Raw genomic sequence first — 21,661 nt, 5'->3', positions numbered from 1 at the left:
CTACGCCAACTCCTGAAAAAAATGTCTGGGTCGTTCCAGGGGTGTCAAACATGCGGCCCGCGGGCCAAAACCGGCCCCGCAGAGGTTCCAATCCGGCCCACATAAAGACTTTACAAAGTGGAAAAATTACAGAGAAGACATGAACTGGAATTTTTCAATAAAAGTAACTACTATTTCAAATTTGTCCTCTGGGGTTCGCATAAAATCATAGTGCTGACGGAGCGCACCTGAACAGCGCTTTTTTCCAGGACTCTTTTTCTCAAAGTGAGAAATTAGATGACTTGCTGTTTGCATAATCCGGTTGAGATTCATAAAGACTTCTTTAAAGCACTATAAGATGATCCACTAACTACTAACACTAGCACTACACCCCTGCATACAACACTGTCCAGCAAGCAAACTGTTCATGCTGGAGCTGAGGGGTCCACAATAGTCAACTTGACCTTCTTCATTATTATAATCTATCTGTTCTTTTACAGTAAACTTTTCACTCTGTGTCAGGTGAATAGGTAACCTGTGTGTTTGGTGTGTTCGCAGCAGGTTTCAGGGCTTAGAGAGTAAAATATTCAGCCCACTATGAGACTCATCATGGCAAAAAATACAACAGCTGTTCTTGTAGAAAGATGGTTCATTAAATGTGAACATTTTCAGAATGTACTTGTACCTTTTTTGCACTAAAGCAAAGGGAAGAATGTAGAGTTGTTGTTATTTATAGGTTATTATGTTAGGATTTTACTGGTCCGGCCCACTTCAGATCAACTCGGGCTGTATGTGGCCCCTGAACTGACATGAGTTTGACGCCCTGAGAGTTAAGGTTAAACAACACAGTTGAGTTTCTGTCTCAACTGTGTTGACTAACCTTAACTCTCCAAGTAAGTATTTGGCAGGAAGTGAGCGTGTAGTGGGTTTATCAAAGCTTTTTTGCTAGAAAAGGCTACTAAGAGATGTATTCTAGTAGTAGTAGTGTATAGTAGTTTGAGTACTTGTGCCCATAAATGAATAACTAAATCCCTAAATTATTTAACTGTACATACACTTCTAATTTTGATGTTCACATTATGAGGGCCCTGTGTTGAAGCATTCAGATCATCTGTTGTCATAAAACTGTACGTTTCCCACCCCTGCCATACCTCACCTGTCCACTAGTCGTCCAGACACATCCCCTGTCTAGTCTCCTGCCTCACACTTGTTTCCACTTAGTCACCGTGCCCAGTATCACACAAAGATATCATCTTTTGTCTTTTTGTACTGTACGTTTCCTCCACTTTTCCTCCTGACCTTTTTAAGACCTGTCTGCCTGCACTATTCTCTTAAGTTGTGTCTAACTGCAGGCCCAGAGATGACTCAATTTACTTAATTTTGGCCTTAAGACCGTTTTACCCTTCAACCTCCGCCTTAGTGTCTACTTGAGTCACTGTTCCTGACAGAGTCACGCACATTTTATTTTTAACAGGACAAACCCAAAGCTTATCTAAATATCTATTCATGGTGAAAAGCTAATTAAGCTTGTTAGCTGTTTTAATTTACAATGACAATGCATACCACATTTGCATGTGCAGTTGAAGCAGTGAACCATATTTTTGGTATAAGCATCACTTAGATCTGACAGAGAGGTTAGTTGAAGTTCATTCACTTTTTGGTGTGAAAGTTACAGAATCATGAAGTGTTAAAAATAAAAAAGAGCAGATAAATCTATTTGCATGACTGAACACCACTAGGGGGTAGATAGATGAGAAATGAGTGTGACTGCAGCCTGCATGTTAACTGTCAGCCTGTTTTCCATCAGACAGATATCAAAAGGGCACCTCTTCTAATTACAATGCCTTGCCTGTGTGTCAGTCCAAACATGAGACCATCTCAATCCCCTGGGATTAGATTTAAATCTTGGATGTAAACACCACACAGCAAATAATAATCTGCTGTGGCGGCAGCGGCCCATAAATAATGCAGGAATCTTTGAGAAAGAGCAGGGTAGAATAAATTGAAGGACTTAGCACCCTTGGATGAATTTTGGGGGGAAAAATATGAAAGAAGTAATTTTTGAATGTGCTCAAAAGTGACTTTACATGAAAGTTGTAGCTCTATATTAAGTGAAAGGTTGATGTTTTGTCCCCTGAGGCTGCTGTTATTATTCTGACTTTTCTTACAAAGAAGGATCCTTTGAGATGGAAACTGTTGTCAATACACAAAAAGACATTATCTTGGGCCCAGTGGGAAGTATTAGAAAAATATGCCAGTCCACAGAAAATTGCGAAGCCAAAGGATTCAATAACACAGAGGAAAATGTCATTACATTCAAAAAGAGCAGCATAAAACAGGACCCAAAAAGGATATTATTTTGTGCGATGGTTATCCAAAATCTAGGTGTATTCACGCCTGAGACAAACACTTTTGTTCCTCTTACAACACGGCAAAGCAAATAGAGACAGATCCTGGTGGTGAATAACACTGTTACAAGGCCGGTCTCTTGGGTGGATAAGAGGAACAGCAAACACCCTGCTGTCTGGAGGGAAGAATAGGTGGCTGTCATCTATCTGCCCGGCAGAGTAGGAGGGAAGGGGGGCATGGAGGGGGAAGAGAAGGGAGGGAGGGGTGAGGGTAAATATGATTTAGCCCCAATGATGTCAACAGGGGCTCATGCAAAGGTAAACCCCCACCCACAGTCTGAGGATCCCATGGGAAATGATGGGGGGGTGAATGGGGAATAGGAATCATGTGTGGATAGGGTTATAGTTCTGGTGTTATCATGATAAAAAATGATATAGGGGGGTTGAAAGAGATGTCAGATCAATAGAACAAAGCACTTTCACTTCATGTGCCATCCATCCTGGAGTGCAATGATATCTGCCACCCAATCAGCCCTCCACCCAACCCCCAGCTCCCTCTTTGAAACAGGGTGCATGGGTTGATAGAAATAATGCTGAAGACGTGATACAGTTTCACTTGTAGGGGTGATTTCCTTCATACAGTCGGGGTTTCCAATTTGGGGCTAAACAAACCTTCCATCCAGGCACCAAACAGCTTGGTCTTGACAGATGTGTGTGTTTTAGTGTGTGTGCGTGTGTGTTGGCAAACCATTCGTCAGCCATATGGAAATGTCACAGAGTAATCATAAACAATTATCCTCCCCGGCTCTCAGTGCATCAGAAAGGGCAAATTTACATAAGAGCACAAAGGCTCTGCCACTTACATGTAAAGAACAGACGCCCTGAAGCTTTGCACACACTTAGAAATATCAGAAACTAAATGAGGGTGTTTTTCTAATACCTGCCGTTTGTGTGCTTTATTCGGCATCACATCTCACTGTAAAATATGTTGAAGGTGAAGGATCACATCCATCGCTTGAGCATCTCGGATGCAAATGATGCACACTTATGCTCCCAGGTTGTTTGGAAACAGGACAACGGGATAATGTTAGCGTTCTCTTCCCTCCACTGAAAGCAGACTGGAGGCAGACATAAATCTAGCTATAGATCAATTCAAACCAGGCTCGCCGCCCAGTAGTAAATCAAGGAGCTGGACACAGAGGATGTGGGAATGGTTAATGGATGGTATGGCAGACGAGCAGCCGACACAGAATGAATCCACCGAGGATTGAATGAGGAGTGCGACGATGAAAGGAAGAGAGAGAGAGAGAGAGAGAGAGAGAGAGAGAGAGAGAGAGAGAGAGAGAGAGAGAGAGAGAGAGAGAGAGGTTGGCGTGGAGCAGCAGGAAGACGGGGTTGGGTGGAGTTCAGAGGGGTAATGGGGCAGCTGCTTGTTTGGTGGCAATGATCACCAATTGACAGAAAAGTAATGTGATTCTGTTGCCATGGGAGTAAATAACTAATCCTCCTACAGGGAGCCTTTGTAGATGAAGACAAGGGATGTCAGCAGAGGGCTAAACAGACGTTGATGCTCCCATGATGTCAGGTAGAATTTCAGGTAGGTGAGTATCTTGTGATTATAGTACTATATTTTATAAAACTGTGGCTTAAACATTCAAGAAGAAGAAATGCCAGAGCAGTTCAATCATTTTCCCTGCATGAAGTCATGTATTTGTATTTTAAAAAGCCTGTTGCCTGCACCAGCACTAAGTGTAGTTGTCTCATATCACTAGGTGGCAGTAAAGTCATGAGTGAAAACTGTCAAAGTGAAACAAATTGATGCATCCTGATCCAAAAACATGAGCCATGAGGTCTTTGACATTCATGCTGCTGAGCGAGTCATCCTTTTTTCTTGACTTATATTGATGTTTACTCAGACAGCTGCAGCTCACGCTGATGCTCCAATCATCCATAATATCAGCTTCAGTTAGGAAAAGACAACACCAACCCTAACTCCTAAATATGCAAAACAGCATCCCATTTCAATCACTGCTGTTAACAGCAAACAGTGCTGTGAAAATCCCCAAACAATTTCACCCGTGAAAAGGAATTAGTGTACCTGAATGAACAGAAGGCTAACAGTCCTTGCCAGAGGGGAGAGAAAGTAAATCCAAGACACCAGATACCAGACTTCTCCGCTTCCTGACACCGGTGCAGTGTGATAATGCACCAGATGGCAGCCTGCTCTCTTGCTATTACCCTGACAATATGACTGTAATGGAAGAGGAAGTGCCACAAGTGAGCGCCAAAAAGATGGATGCCAACTGTCGTGTTCCATAAGGCTTTTCTATAGCTGCTCCACCCTAAAGGAGGCTGAGGCAGGTGTAGGCTTCTATACAGGCTTCAGCACATTCCCACTGTGTAGTGTAGAGTGACTGTTCAGTGGGTAGGTATATATATATGAGTGGTTCACATGGTTGTGTGTGCCTTTGAACCAGGGTCTTACCTCCCTGTGTAACCTCAACTTAGAAGAGGTCAACATTCGATGCCTCCTTGGTATTTGGTAACATTTCCTTAGATCCATGTAGATCCTAAATATAGCCAAGCATGTGCAGGAGATGGTATTGGCACAGTGACAGCACATAGCAAAAATACAAACACTATATAATGGTGGAAAGAAACCAAGTATATTTATTTTAGTATCTGGCTTTAATCCTCTACAGGAAGGAACAAAATGTTGTATTTTTGCTGCTATATTTATTTCACGTGTGGTAAGTGGTAACTGATTAAGATCTTATATAAAAAACTACTACATGACTAGTACTGACAACATAACTCTTATTTCAGGCAGTTATTCAGTCTCTGTTGATGTAATCGCTCATCTGCTCTTGCGTGGACTTGAAAGGTTTGTCGAGATTTCCATTATAAATGTATCTATTTTGAGACTTAAAAAGTTATAAAAGTCTCCATCATTTTTACAATATCAGGCAAAGACAACGCATCTTTCCACAAGTTATCTTCATCCCATAAATTCAGGGACTACAACTGAAACATTATTTGTATACAGCACGTTTCAGGGCTTACAAAAACACTTAACCTACTGTCGTGGAATTTTCATAGTCTTATATACATGTATGATGGAATGTTTAACACTTGTATCTTTCCAGTCTAAGTGTCAGGTGCAGAGTTACTTCCTTCAAATGTCGGCTGAGACTACTGGGTGATAGGCGAGACAGGGTCACTGTGGTAATCAAGGTCTTTCTCCCTGCTCCTGTCTATCTGTACGTAGTAGTGATGTCTCATGATCAAAAGCTGCGGCTCTGAGAGTCGATGCTTTATAGTGAATCAGAAGAGCCGGCTCGCATTGAGAGAGAGCCAGCTCCCAGTTTTTTCCTTTTACTGCTTAGCTCTCACAGTGCTCAGCCCCAGCTCTGCTCACAGCAGAACTTTGTTTTGATTGGTCAGCATGGCGGCCATGCAGCCAATCACATGTGAGGATATAGGATACAGGTGTGTATCGTGGCTTCATCTGTTCCTTCTGAGAGGTTTAAGGTAGGGTTCTTCTCAAAGACAGGGCAAATACTCACTGAGAGGAGAAATCGGATCAACCCATCCAAGCTGAGGCATCTGATTTTTCTCAATGCCAACCTGAGGACATTCATAATGTTTGCTCCAGTTTGGTTCTGGTTCTGTTTGCTTGAGTTTGGTTCTGGTTCGTATCTGGTTCTGCTTGCTTAAGTTTGGTTCTGTTTCTGGTTCGGTTCTGGTTCGGTTCGGTTAGGTTCTGCTTTGGTTCTGGTACGGTTCTGGTTCGGTTCTGATTTGGTTCTGGTTCAGTTCTGGTTCGGTTCTGATTTGGTTCTGGTTCAGTTCTGGTTCGGTTCTGGTTCGGTTCTGGTTCGGTTTGATTCTTTGTCTGGTTCTGTTTGGTTCTGGTTCGGTTCGGTTCTGTTTCGGTTCTGGTTCTGGTTCGGTTCTGGTTCTGTTTGATTTTGTGTCTGGTTCTGTTTGGTTGAGTTTGGTTCTGCTTCGGTTCTGGTTCGGTTCGGTTCAGCTTTGGTTCTGGTACAGTTCTAGTTCAGTTCTGATTTGGTTCTGGTTCGGTTCTGGATCGGTTCTGATTCGGTTCTGGTTCGGTTCTGGTTCGGTTCTGGATCGGTTCTGGTTTTGTTCTGGTTCGGTTCGATTCTGTGTCTGGTTCGGTTCTGGTTCGGTTCTGATTCGGTTCTGATTCGGTTCTGGCTTGGTTTGATTCTGTGTCTGGTTGAGTTCGGTTCTGGTTCGGTTCTGGTTCGGTTCTGGTTCGGTTCTGGTTCGGTTTGATTCTGTGTTTGGTTGAGTTTGGTTCTGGTTCGGTTCTGGTTTGGTTCTGTTTGGTTGAGTTTGGTTCTGGTTCGGTTCTGGTTCGGTTCTGGTTCGGTTCTGGTTCGGTTCTGGTTCTGTGTCTGGTTCTGTTTGGTTGAGTTTGGTTCTGGTTAGGTTCTGGTTCGGTGCTGGTTCGGTGCTGGTTCGGTGCTGGTTCCGTTCTGGTTCTGTTTGCTTGAGTTTGGTTCTGGTTCTGTTTGCTTGAGTTTGGTTCTGGTTCTGTTTGCTTGAGTTTGGTTCTGTTTGCTTAACCCTAACCCTAACCCTAATCCTAACCCTAACCCTAACCCTAACCCTAATCCTAATCCTAACCCTAACCCTAACCCTAGCCCTAATCCTAACCCTAACCCTAATCCTAACCCTAACCCTAACCCTAATCCTAACCCTAACCCTAACCCTAATCCGAACCCTATCCCTAATCCTAATCCAAACCCTAACCCTAATCCTAACCCCAACCCTAACCCTAATCCTAACCCCAACCCTAATCCTAATCCTAACCCTAACCCTAACCCTAACCCTAATCCTAACCCTAACCCTAATCCTAACCCTAACCCTAACCCTAATCCTAACCCTAACCCTAACCCTAATCCTAACCCTAACCCTAACCCTAATCCTAATCCAAACCCTAACCCTAATCCTAACCCCAACCCTAACCCTAACCCTAACCCTAACCCTAATCCTAACCCTAAACCTAACCCTAACCCTAATCCTAACCCTAACCCTAACCCTAATCCTAACCCTAACCCTAACCCTAACCCTAACCCTAACCCTAATCCTAACCCTTAACCTAACCCTAACCCTAACCCTAACCCTAATCCTAACCCTAACCCTAACCCTAATCCTAACCCTAACCCTAACCCTAATCCTAACCCTAACCCTAACCCTAACCCTAACCCTAATCCTAACCCTAACCCTAATCCTAACCCTAACCCTAACCCTAATCCTAACCCTAACCCTAATCCTAACCCTAACCCTAACCCTAACCCTAACCCTAATCCTAACCCTAACCCTAACCCTAATCCTAACCCTAACCCTAACCCTAACCCTAATCCTAACCCTAACCCTAACCTTAACCCTAATCCTAACCCTAACCCTAACCCTAATCCTAACCCTAACCCTAACCCTAATCCTAACCCTAACCCTAACCCTAATCCTAACCCTAACCCTAACCCTAATCCTAACCCTAACCCTAATCCTAACCCTTATCCTAACCCTAACCCTAATCCTAACCCTAACCCTAACCCTAATCCTAACCCTAACCCTAACCCTAATCCTAATCCTAACCCTAACCCTAACCCTAACCCTAATCCTAACCCTAACCCTAACCCTAATCAAAACCCTAACCCTAAGCCTAACCCTGACCCTAACCCTAACCCTAACTCTAATCCTAACCCTAACCCTAATCCTAACCCTAACCCTAACCCTAATCCTAACCCTAACCCTAACCCTAATCACAGCCCTAACCCTAACCCTAACCCTAACCCTAGCCCTACCCCTAATCCTAACCCTAATCCTAATCCTAATCCTAACCCTAATCCTAACCCTAACCCTAACCCTAACACTAACCCTAATCCTTACCCTAATCCTAACCCTAATCCTAACCCTAACCCTAACCCTAACCCTAACCCTAATCCTAACCCTAACCATAATTCTAACCCTAACCCTAATCCTAACCATAATCCAAACCCTAACCCTAATCCTAACCCTAATCCTTACCCTAACCCTTATCCTAACCCTAATCATAACCCTAACCTTAATCTGAACCCTAACCCCAATTTTTACCCTAACCCTAACCCAATCCTAATCATAACCCTAACCCTACTCACAGCCCTAACCCTTACCCTAATCCTAACCCTAATCACAGCCCTACCTCTATCCCTAATCACAACCCTAATCCTAACCCTAATCACAACCCTAACCCTAATCACAACCCTAACCCTAATCACAACCCTAATCCTTATCACAGCCCTACCCCTAACCCTAATCACAGCCCTACCCCTAACCCTAATCATAACCCTAACCCTAATCACAACCCTAACCCTAATCACAGCCCTAACCCTAACCCTAATCACAACCCTAATCATAACCCTAACCCTAATCACAACCCTAACCCTAATCAAAACCCTAATCCTAACCCTAATCACAACTCTAATCCTAATCCTAACCCTAACCCTAGCGCTAACCCCAACCTTAATCATAACCCTAACCCTTGTCATAACCCTCACCTTAAACCTAACCCTAATCATCACCCAAACCCTAACCTGAACCCTAATCTGAACCATAACCCCAATCATTACCCCAACCCTAATCACAACCATAACCCTAATCATAACCCTAACCCTAACCCTAATCATAACCCTAACCCTAATATGAACCCCTGGTTCTGTTCTGTGGATATGTTTGCAGTTTTTTTAAATTAAAAAGTTTGATTAAAATACTAAACAAAAGTAAGAATGGTTTTGTAATAGAATAAATGCACAAAATTGGCCAATTATAAGGCTTCTCATAAAAACAGTGTCGGTAAAAGGGTTTTCAACACAAACCATTAGTTTTTGCAAAGTTGAGGTAAAACATACGGCTACATAAGATCCTAAATTAAGAGCCACTCGGGAGTCGGAAGAGCCGACTCTTCTTTGGGAGCCGATTCAAAAGAGCCGGATCTCTGAAAAGAGCCAAACTTCCCATCACTAGTACTTAGGGTCTCCAGACTAGAGCACCGCTCTTCTTCCCAATTGTTTTGTTTCCTATTGTCCAAATATGGGTATCTAACTTTAGTGTCCGCTTTTGGGATAAATACCACGCCTGAGGGATTGTCCGGTAGAACTGACTTGGCATTGCACTGCACTCTCCTGCCTGTGTACTGTTATGTTATTTCTCCTTGATCAAGTTCTACATAAATACAATTTTAATGTAAGCGGTCAGAGTCTCCTTAGTCTTCTGTGTCCAGTGTCCAGTGTCCAGTTTATTGATGAATTCCACCACACCTAGAGTTAAAATAATAATTATAGAAAGCAACACGCTTAAAACGTAATACTATATTCTCACATTAAGATAGTTCTGGAGAAGCCAACTCATCATCTTTAGAATAGATAAAAATAGATGTATCCAATAGAATTAAAAACTAATATGTGTGATTAAATTCTTTCAAGTTGTACATTTGACCTGTCCAGCTGTACCCTGCTTATCGCTCAATGACAGCACAGATAGGCTCCGGACCTCCAGTGACCTGAGATGGTATAAGCTGTCTAGATAATGGATTGGTGGATGGATGGATGGATGGATGGATAGATAGAAGTTGTACATTTGGCCTTTACTTTAAATTTTTTTATTACAGGAGGATTAACATACATCCTTGCCTGTGAACACATCATCAAACAGAACAAAAATACATACACAGATCGCTCCTGTTGCTGTAGGTGGTATCATTCTAGTTATGTAATGAATCATTTAGGGTTATATAAAGTGACCCTAAAGCATATACACGCTGAATAACAGGATTTGCCTGTCCCACTTTGAAGGGGGGGCAATGAAATTTTTAGTGAAGAGTCTGAAAACCAGGAATGAAAGCAGATAATTATTTATTCATTCATTATATTTCAAGAAGCTTGAATTCCGCACTAAAAGGAGAAACTTAAATAGAGACAAAGAAAGAATCTGTTAGTACAAATCTGTTTCTTAAATACAAAATCAACTGCAATACTGTCAGAAAAGAGCATCATTTTGGCAGTATAATGGGAACATTTAAAACCAATACAAATCAGAATAATATCATTCTGTGCATCAATTCATATCGTCTTTATATCTTGTTGAACATAACCAAAGTTTTGCAAATCGCTAACAAGCAAATCAGGAAACAGTCAGAATTCAAATTTACACAGTTTGTAATTTTCTGTCCAGTTAGTTACAATACAATGTACACTGTGCACAGCAAGAAAAATTGAATATATATATATTTATTCTCTACACGTTCTCTATATTTAATACAGCCCTATCAACAAGTTAAACCATATCATGCACAATATTGCCTCTTAGGCTGCCGCATACGCTGCTTGTCCCTGTACAATCAATTCATGTATTTACAAATTCAACAAATATTCTATACGTCTTAAAAAAAAAAAAAAAACTTGATGCAAGTTAAGAAAAAACGAAATCTTGATCCCATCCAAAGGCTTTCAAGTGTGGTTAGTATAAGTCAACGATGTTTACATAATAAGAACTGAACAATGTACAGTATTCACACACATACACATACGCCTACGCACTCACACATGCCCATACATTCACACACTGCAGTAATACAATCAGGTACTGTACATAATGACTGTAGACTTTGAAAATGTAATAGACATAGTTTTGATATTTCAGTTTGATCCTGTGTGTTTAGTACTTGGAGGAACCAAAGCCAGTTCTGTGACTCAAGGCATTGGGAGGTCTTTTTAAAATAAGATGACAGGAGTACATGAATTATCCTCCTTTTACAGAGTCCTCTTCTTCAGCTTATCTTATCCATCCTTTGGTGAGACACCTGTAGATTAACTACCGTCTCTGTTCCTGTCACTGAACTCTGATGAAAAGAGACTTCAGGATTGATTCAAAAAGGCACTACCTTCCGAAGGAGCACTGAAGGGACTGAGACGAGCCGATTGTCCCCTCCAATGGCCTTCAGGTCAAACTCAATCAGAGGAGGTTGCATGCGGGGGCAAAGGTCATGGAGGCTGTGTGACATGCCATGCAGCGTTTTCCCTCCATCATGTGTGCAGCTGGATCATTCAACAGAGTGGTGACAGATGAGGGTGTGACAATGCAGCCATGTCAAGCATGCTGTGTGATCTGCTTCTTATATCAGTTCATAGATGGTTCACTTTATATATACACACTGTAAACACAGAAAGGGATACATGAAGGGATTACATAGTTAACACAGATTCCTGTACAAGCCTCTGTGTTTGGAAGAAGAACATGGAGTTATAGTCATTTACTGTGGACAGTGATTACTATTTGAACATAGTAGATAATATAATAACCCAAAACAAATATAGTTCAGACAAGCACTGCATAGTCCGTGTAAGATCTGTGGTGAGATGCCACAGTTGTTAATATTAAAATGTTATATATAAACTGTAATCAACACAGGTTTCAAAAAGAGAAAGTCTTTGATGAGTTTTGTGTTTTATGTGTCATGTGTTGCATTGGGGATGCAGATGTGATCATAAAGCCAAGCAGTGTCGGGATGTGGGGGGGGAGGGTCGAGGAGTCATGATTCATGTCTGTGAGGGCCGAGCGGCTACACGAAAGAGTTCAAGGAGTTCATGGCGTTAATAGGGGATGGGGCCTCGGAGCTCTCGTGGCCCTCAGCAGTGTCCCTGCTGACACTCTTTCCACTATACTGTCCGATAAACGAGCCGTCCTCGTTGAACTGTCCGTCTCCTCCTTCCCCGTAGTCAACTAAACTGTCGTCACTGTCATCTCTCTTAACTGTCCCATTAGACGGCGTGCGGCTCCCTTTTAATGGTTTATGGTCCTCATTGTCACTGAAGGAGAAAATAACATGCAGGTGTTACAGGTGAGATGGTGTGACAGATGCAACAAGGAGATTAGTGATCACTTTTTTTAGATGGAGCGCTCAAGTTTTAACAGTACACTTAGTATTCCAAATTGAAATCACTTTGTTTCCATTCTTTGAGTCATTACTTTTCAAATATGTAGATTCAGCAGTTTCATTAGTGTACATAAGATAAGAATTGTGCCTGCTGAACTAGCAGCAGATTTGAATTTGTCTTGCTCCATGTCTAAAAAACGGCAGCTATGAATGATTAGTTGGTTTCTATCAGGCACCAGGGGAATACAGCTCAAGCAGTCATATCCTGTTCAAATTCCCCCTGAAACCAAACATGAAGTGGTAAATGTTGTCTGACAAAAGCATTTTCCCACCCAAAGCAGAGGTTTGTGATGAACAACAGAAAAATCCAAGGCAATGATATGAATAAAACTTGGAAAGCAAGGTTTCAGCCAAACATCCCCCAAAGCAAGCATGATAATAATCAAAGATCTGCAAAATGCATGAAAAATCTGCAAAGAAAGTTTTCTTTGGATACCAGATATTGGAAAACATTCCACATACATGAGTCGAACATCAATGAGATAGGATCACAAAGCCGTCATGATGCTTGATTAAAAACTGAGTAACAGAGATATTGATCAGCATGCAGAAAAGCATTTTTCAGGGATTAAACCAACACAGTAAAATATGCACTTCCTTATGCACAGAACATGATGAAGGCTTTATGACCAGATGTTATACTTGATGACAGCAGTGAAAAAAACAGGAAGATTACACAGTGAGCATTTTCTCCACAGTGACTCCACTAACCACTGACCCTCCTCACATGCTGGATTTCCAGAACATCGCCCTTACCTTACTTAGACCTACACTCTGCCATCAGATGAGGAGATCCGGCCGAGATCCCACACAAAAACAACAGTCACACTAACAGGCACATATGCCATGTACTGTACAAGCATAGTGTGAGCTTAGATTTTGTTCTCCTGTAGTCACACAACAACAGCTCAGTTGGGTTATCTTATGCCTTTATTGACATAGTGTAGGATTCCAGCTGAGCTTAATGAAACAGCATGGATAGAAAGTATACTTTCACAAAGGCACTATAATAAATGTACACTTTGCCTTGTGATATATTGTCTACTGTGTTCCGAGTCAATGTCTGTTTGAAAGATTCCCCTGCAGTGTGAATAGATTTTCTCCTTTAACCTCACAAAACATGAGCTTTAAAGAATAAGCCTGGTGGTAATATACATGTTTTATCTTGTCAATGAATCAAATAAAAAGGCCCAAATCATTAAGGCCTCAAAAGAGTATTCCACAATGCCAAAGAACTTTGTTTTTGGACAAGAATCATCTTGTGATCTTTCATTATAACGGACATGGAACTGTTATCTGTTTTAAGCACAGACTGAATAAGACATGGGTGTAGTCTCAGTGATGTCACCTATTGGTTTCTAAAAAGGTGTAATGAACCCATTGCCTGCAAACTGCAACTACAAGCCCTGTCAGTCAAATTAGCCACATCCCTGATTGTGTCCCCCCGCCCCAGTACAGTTGTTACTAAATGATTTTTTTTGCCATGCTATAAATGTTAAATTCTGCAGTATAAATTTGCATTTTAATATAGTCTCTAATGGGTTTAAATGACTGTAGGAGTCATCCCCTGGTGGACACTCAATGAACTGCAATTTTTTTAATAATGCTGCATTGGCTTAATTTCTCAACATTGATGTTTACTGCTTGATTTTAACCCTCCTGTTATGTTTGTTTCTTAGGGACAGCAATAATGTTCCTGGGTCAATTCCAGGGGCATATTTAATGATCAAAAAGTGTCATAACCCAAAAAAATTGCAAAAATTTGTTTTTTGAAATCTCATAATCAACTCCACTACTAACCATTTAAAACAATATTTAGTGCATTGGTGTTCTTTAATTCTCACAGATCATGGTTCAATGAGGATAATTCATTCGTTTTTCATAAAAATTCAGGTTAAGCCTTTTTTTAATGAACATTGGAAAGACCTAAATATAAATACAATAGTTTTACATGACTTAGATTTTTGTTTATTGTATTTTAAATTGTATTTTTCTTTATGAAGTGATGTTGATAAATCAACATGAGACACCTCTTCTGTCACATGCTGCCCAGATTTTGATGCTGTATTTAGCTGGTTTGGATGGCATATATTGCCTAAAATGGAAGGAACCTCTGAATGCTTCTATTCTTTCATCCACTGTGACATTAGGACCTAAATTATAGAGTAGTGGTAGTTGCTCTACCCACTTGTCCCTCACTGTTCTTAGGGCTGACAGCTTGTCTCTCTTCGATCCCAGCTCCTGCAGTCAAATGGCAAAGTGTCCTTGGGCAAGGAATTTTCATTGTATATGTTATTTACGCTTATTAAGCCAAGCAGAAGAAGTTTCATAGTGAAAAAATACTTATAACATTTTTTTTTCAGATTTTGGAACTTTAAAATGGGTCAATTTGACCCGCAACATAACAGGAGGGTTAAGTCATTTCCCCAAACTCCAGCCAGCTGCTGTTAATATGTTAGTCCGCTGTTGAAAATAGTTCCAAAAAGTACACTTTGATTCACTACAGGAAATTGTAAAGCCTTCATTTTGAAATTTAGTCTTGATTTTTTCCCTTGTTTGTTTCAGATTTAAGTTTTCTGGCTTAAGGCAGGGAGCCACAAACAAACTGGAGGAGTTATTGATTTTGTTCTTTTTAAAGATTTACATAACAGTAATACATTATACACTATCACCAGCCTTATTCTGTAAGAAATATTACTGGTAAACAATGGCAACTGGCCTGTGATGAACAGCATTAACCAGCTCTGGTACAATGATTGCTTCCTTCAAACATGCTGATAATTTCATATAATATCTATATGCATCTATATATTGTATATCTATATATTAACAATAATTCCATTCAACACATTATTGCCTTAGAGAGCAAATTTTCATAAATATCAGGTTTTCACACCATGCATATAACATATTTTATAGAGATATATACCCATATGTTTGACTCAGAATAAAATCCGTAGAGAAGATTTATGTATACATAATACAAAAAGGAATATAAAATATAAAACCAAGACCATCTTATAAATTGACTTATAAAAAACAATTCAAAAATGCAAACTATACAGAAGTAAAGTGCTTTTTTGTCTGCGTGCGGTCGGAGAAGCAGCCCGGGGAGGATGCTAACGAGCATAGCTGGATAAATGCTGTAAGTTAACAATAATGGTCATTTCAGTCTTCTTCAGGCCTCTGAAAGCTATGAATAACAGTAGCAAATACACTAGGCAAAGTGTTAATACTATGTATATTGTACAGAGGATTTATGAGTAGCTTATTATTTGAATGGGATTTGATGCTCGGGGTTAGTTTGGATGTGTTGCAAATGAATCTAGCTTATATATGTCTTCCTGACAGTCTTATTTTAAAACCCCCAAATCCCTTGAACCTGAAAAATACCTGCCTCTCAAATGACACCACAATGTCATATCAAGCAAACACACAGTAAGAGTCCAACACAAGTAGCATCCAGGATGTCCCAGAACCCAGGAGAGGAAAAAAATCTTGTGCTTCAGGGTGGTAGAAGTCCAGCTGCGGGGCACTTCTCCTGTTTATTGTGTCGGATTTCTGTTATTGGTGATCCTGGGTCGGTTATTGGTCAGCTGTAAAGGTTGAGAGGAGGGAGGGAGGGAGTGCAGAGCTCCAGCCCAGCCAGAAAGAGCAGAAAGCATGGACGGGGGGCAAGGGTTGATGGGTAAAAAATGGGCCCTGGGGGTTCCAGAGGCCAGAGCACTTTCTCTCACCTGTATTCCCCAAAAGTACAGTCATCATCTTTCATGGGCTGGAACTCTGGGTCTGTGTGTGCATCCTCCTTCTCTTTGACTAACGAGAAAAGAGGAGGATATCAGACAAACTTGCTTATAATGTAAAGCAAGAGAAAGTTGTAAAGTGTGATGTGTGATAAAGTTGTTTTATGAAGTACTTTTTGCTCTCTTTTTGCTAATTATTTAGACTAAATGTGACATTTGAAGACGACATATTAAGAAAGCTGTTAAGTATACTAACATTTAAGTATCCTAAACTAAATCAAACATGAAGAAGAGTTTTGAAGTTACAAAGTGTAACTTGAATGAAATGAACACAAAGAAAAATGCAAATTGAATAAAGAAATCTAATTTTTGTTGGGTTTTTAGAGAAGAAAATTAAACACAGGTGGTACGTTTTTGTCTCCCACTTTAAGATTCAAATTCATAATCTTCTGAAATATAAACTAAGACTGGAGAAAGAAAAAAAATCATCTTTGGAAGAAGTAAAAGTTATTCCTTTAATAGACTATCCACTACAGTATGCTACTTGGAAACATCAGCATGTAAAGCATATAACCGAGGGCTTGTGTTCATGTGTAACATTTTAGGAAAGTGACTGCACAGCATGCTCATGGTGTTGTGTATGCTAATGTTGCTCACCAGGGTATTTCCCTCCTTTATTCCTCTGGATGAAGCAGATGATGAGGAGGATCAGGATGAGCAGAGCGATGGCACACATGAGGCCAATGAACCATCCCTGAGTAGCGATATCCACCTGTCTGCTCGCCACAGCTGGCCAGAGGAAATAAAAGCAACGTTTACACAACATTTATGACGGGATGATCTTTGACCTGTGGTCAGGAGGAACTACTGTCTGTAACAGTGAGCTAAAACAAACATGTAGAGAGTGTAAAGGGTCATTCTCCTAGTATGTGCATGTTAGAGAGTTCAGTTCATGAGTGGATCACATTTGCTTATTGTTACTGAAAGGCAACTTTCATGTTAGGCAAGTTAGAAATCTGCTACATCAGGCTAATGGTGGCTCGAATGCATTATTGATAGCACATTAGTACACAATTTAGGAAATCAATACTCCTTTCACAAGAGCACACAAAGACACACACAGATTACACACAAACACACACACTGAACACAAAGGTTTACTAAGGGTGATATTAGGTCGAGTGTTATAAAACTAATCATGTATTAAAGATCTATATGAGCATGATATCCACTTTTTCTAATTACCAATCTACAGGACTGACTTGGAACAAGCTGAAACCACTCGATCATGCACGCTGCTAATCACTGTCTATCACTACAGTTCATGCCTGGCATACGGAACAACCACAACACATCTGTTAAATCCATGCTTCACTGGATTACAACTACACAACGCCACAATCTACCACATATTCTACACAAGGCAACAAGGCAAGGCCAACTGCCTCACCTGGGACCGTGATCAAAAGCTCCTGAGAGCTGTGGAGCTGCTGGTCGTGGTGACCTTGTGTCACCAGACGCACCTTATAGGGCAGCCCCCCCTTTAAGCCCTTCAGCATAAAGTTCTGAGAGCCATTCACGAGCTCTCTCTGCCACTCCTCTTCACCTTCACCTGCAGGACGGACGGTCATGGAGAGAGGTACGTTTCAGAGAGCAGACACACTTGCAGATGGGGTCATGGAGATCATATCATGATGGGAACTAATTACTTGGAAATGAAATCTACTGACATGGGATTACACCGCCGGCCTATATTCAATCTAAATATAAACTGGTGATGCAAACACTGTGAATGGATCTGTATGGTGGCTCTTAAAGCTCAATGCACCAAAATTGAGAAAACAAAGGAACACAACAGAAACAAGGTACAAAACAACTAGAAGTTTTGCAAAACAAAACGGGCTACGTTTATCATCCACTGGAAACTTGATTGTAACTAATTCTTGTAGAACACTTAAATTGCATCATTTTTCCAGCCAAGCTCACTGCATGGCTCATTAAAGGCTCCATCAGTCCACTAATCCATCAATGGTCAGATCCAGTATGAATTGGCATTAATAATTAATTGATACATTAATTAATAATGGTGCCTAAAAGATGAATTTACTTCAGTTTTAAACTCTTTTCTTGTAGCACCATGGATGGTGATCAAAAGTTTTTATTGACATCTTTTCACACCTGATTCACATTTGGTTCATTTGGTTTTCTAATTCTAATGTTTAATGTCATGTCATCAAGTGGAAATAGTGACGATCTCATTAGCATCACTTCTACCCTTGTTTATTGTTAACAGGCAGTTTTAGCATTCTAATATGCTAAACTAAGCTAATAATCATCGTAAACATTACACTTGGAATGCATCAATGTGTTGGAATTGTCCTTGTGAACACATTAGCATGCCTATGCTCACACACAGCAGTGTGGAAGGATCATGGGTGGAGTGTTTGGTGTTTGTAAAATTTGTAATTGCAAAATACAAATTCTTTAAAGCTCCTGTGAAGGGTTTTTAGCTGCTAATGACACATCTACTATGTCAGATAAGGTGATTAACACCCTTTTCAAAATGGTTGAACACTACATGTCCATTGTGAGTTTCACATTTGACAGTTAAGATAAAGAAAGATGAGATGATGACTTGCATATGCACAGTGTTCCCCTTTGTCCACATGGGGGCGCCAAACACACCCCAAACCAGACGTTTCTTACCGGAGCTTTAACTGGTTTTGTTTGGTTTATTAATGTGTTTCCTGATCCCTCAGGGCCACCATAGAGTTCCAGGTTTTAATGAGCTTTGTATGAAATGTGTTCTACTGATGATGACAAGATTATGTTTTTAATTAAGACATTTTCTAATGACTGGGATCTATGATTATGATGTTCTCTAATTGAATCCATGAAACAGTAGGTGTGAGAGAACCATACTACGAGTTTTTCATCCTCACTGCAGGTGGATAGAAACAATGGGGAGCAATTCAGTCACAACCAATTGGCGTCAGAAGAATGTTTGTTCTGCTTTTATGCTGTTTGTGTACGGAACTTCCATTGCGATTACCGAGGGAGATGCACGCAACTTCAGTCAATTACAGGACTGGGAAATTAGCAATCCAGTCAAAGACAGCTTTGTTTATCACATCTGGATCCACGTTGGCAGGACCCAGCATTGACATGACTGCCAATAGTTCTATTCACCTGCACAAGCTAATTATGAAGTAGGAGTCTCCTGCCACCTACGTGTGAAACTGACAAAAACAAAAGGTGTGTTGCTTTGCTTACTGTTATCTAATTTGTATTCAACATAAACGTTTTTCTCCGGCCCCCAGTACTCCCAACTGATCAGGGCCCCTTCATCTCCCACCCAGGAGCTAACGTTCCCGAAAGGACTCACGGGCGGCGCTGAGCACACAAGAGAAAAGACAACCATCAAGATTGATCTGTTGAGCAAAGGACAATCCAATAACTTGCAATCAATTCCTTTGATTAAATTACATTCCCATTAAACGTCTAAGCATCACTGAGCCTGGACCCTCATAGCTTTACACAATAGCAATACAAATGGGAAAACTATGCCAGCCAGCAAAAGGAAAACACAAAGCTAATAATGTAACTAATCAGGCATTTAGTGTGCCGTCATCACGGCAGTATCTGTACCATTGTTGTGGGGATGGTGGGGAGGAGACCGTGCAATGGGATGGGAGGTTTGGGTGTTTCCTGCAAACAACACGGAGAGGGTAAAGACGGCACCACACACACACACACAAACACAAGACACACACACAAATCAAACACTTTCCACAAGCAGGGTAGGGACACCACTGACACTGGAGTCATTACACACAGTGGACACAGTTCATTGGCATGCCAGGCAAACTCTCGCCATGCAGCGGGAAGCAGGGTCAAAGTCGCCAAAGGCACAGTACAGAAAAAAAAGACAAGGAGAAAAAAGCAGGCGAGAGCTTTGAAAAGACTCATCTACTTTTATCACATGGCATTAAAAAGGCAGACGTCACACAGCATCTTTATCTGTGCGCCTTTGAACTTTCCATAGCTTTGAACTCAGAGCAGCATTATGGTGGGCCGCAGAGTTTGATAGAGACGAGGGGAAATTGCTTAAAGATGAGGAGTGCATGCTTGGGGTGGGATTTGAAGCTATGGCTGTATCTTAAAAACATGCATCAGTGTAGATACCACCGGCACCGGTGCCCACTTCTACGTCAAGCTGTGATATTAGAGCTTGTAGAGAGAAACAGGACACAGAGAAACAACAGGGCAGGGGTCACTTTAGGATAGAACTCCCCTCCTCATCTCTGTCACTTTATGTAACTGTAACATTAACACACTTGTGTGGTCATGCTGTGGAATGTCAGAGATTATTGCTCTAAGGTTTTATAACAGCGGGGGTCACTCTGTGTAACAATGCAACTGGATCACACTCATGTTCCACTAAACATGTACATCATGCTACAGGAAATACTACATTTATAAGACAGTACTAAGGAAAGAGTGCATTGTACATTATAGACGGACAAGGAATATTTCAGGTTCAAAAGACACACAGCAATGTTCAATAGCAGCAGGTCTGTGACAGTTATTCAAATCATGAATTAATATCTTCAGCATTTTTTGTAATGAATCAGCAATCAATACGTCATTAGAGTAGCTGTACATGGGAGAACTGTCATACGTCTGAAGTGAAATCTTTAAATTATTCTGTGTTCATCCAACATCCCAAAACTGCAAATATGAAATCAATGTTCATATGAAACAGATATTAGCAGCATATTTTTTGCATATGAAGATCTGTAATGAGCATATATTGATCATTTTGCATTAAAATGATCATGGATCACAAATAAAGACTTATTGGCTGCTTTTAATTTCACTGTTTGATCATTCTTTTAAACTTTTCAGGATTATTTTACAGAAAACACAAAAAGAGAGCCTCACTGAAATCATCATAATGTTGGACAGAGGAATGTTTTTCAATAAGCTCTCTGGCTTTGAGAGGGTATTCACTCACTGCAATATGTATTCAGTATGAGCTACAGTGGAAGGCCATCCAATATCAAAACACTCCGAAAATAAACTCCTCATTGATTTAGTCATTATATCATTATGTCCATTATCAATGGATAGTGTATCACAAACACTACATTAATGCCTTGTTTGTATTCATTATTTTACCCTAGTGTTTCTTGCGGATAAAACAAGAAGGGTTTGAATTAGAAACAAATCAAAATTTAATCTCAACCCATCAACCTCTCTGATGAGAGCAAGCAAGAGAAAACCAGGAATGATGTCTCCACAAAGAGAGCTCAGCATATTCAGGCTTCCAGAAAGTAAGGTGGCTTGAAAAAGATGCTGTGCCATCAACGTTCTCTTACTGCACCAGTGCAAACCGGGAGAGGAGAAAGACCGTAGGGGACTAGACTAGAACCAAATCAAATGTAATGAAGGCTCCTGTGATGTAATGCACACAGTGTGTGTGACTGTAGTTGCACATCTTCATTCTCTTATTAAAAAGGTGACGCAACGGTCCCAAAAATTCACAGACTACAGCAGCTGATGATCTCACTAGCCCACAGAGAACA

At 40.8% G+C, this 21,661-nt stretch overlaps 1 protein-coding gene across 2 annotated transcripts in view; it reads right to left on the bottom strand.

The window, feature by feature from the left end:
- Positions 1-10,608: 10,608 nt before the first annotated feature.
- LOC117814850 (neuronal cell adhesion molecule-like) overlaps positions 10,609-21,661 on the bottom strand; it is a 94,906-nt gene continuing 83,853 nt past the window's right edge. For both annotated transcript variants that reach the window (XM_034686398.1, XM_034686399.1), the window contains 3 exons: positions 16,731-16,862; positions 16,068-16,146; positions 10,609-12,202 (listed from right to left, as the gene is read on the bottom strand). In XM_034686398.1, the coding sequence (XP_034542289.1) occupies positions 11,956-12,202; positions 16,068-16,146; positions 16,731-16,862 (458 nt within the window). In that variant the 3' untranslated portion in view covers positions 10,609-11,955. The remainder of the gene's footprint in view (positions 12,203-16,067; positions 16,147-16,730; positions 16,863-21,661) is intronic.

Source organism: Notolabrus celidotus, chromosome 6, assembly GCF_009762535.1.
Source record: "Notolabrus celidotus isolate fNotCel1 chromosome 6, fNotCel1.pri, whole genome shotgun sequence".
NCBI classification, from domain to species: Eukaryota; Metazoa; Chordata; class Actinopteri; order Labriformes; family Labridae; genus Notolabrus; species Notolabrus celidotus.
This window is presented reverse-complemented; position numbering and strand designations above follow the sequence as displayed.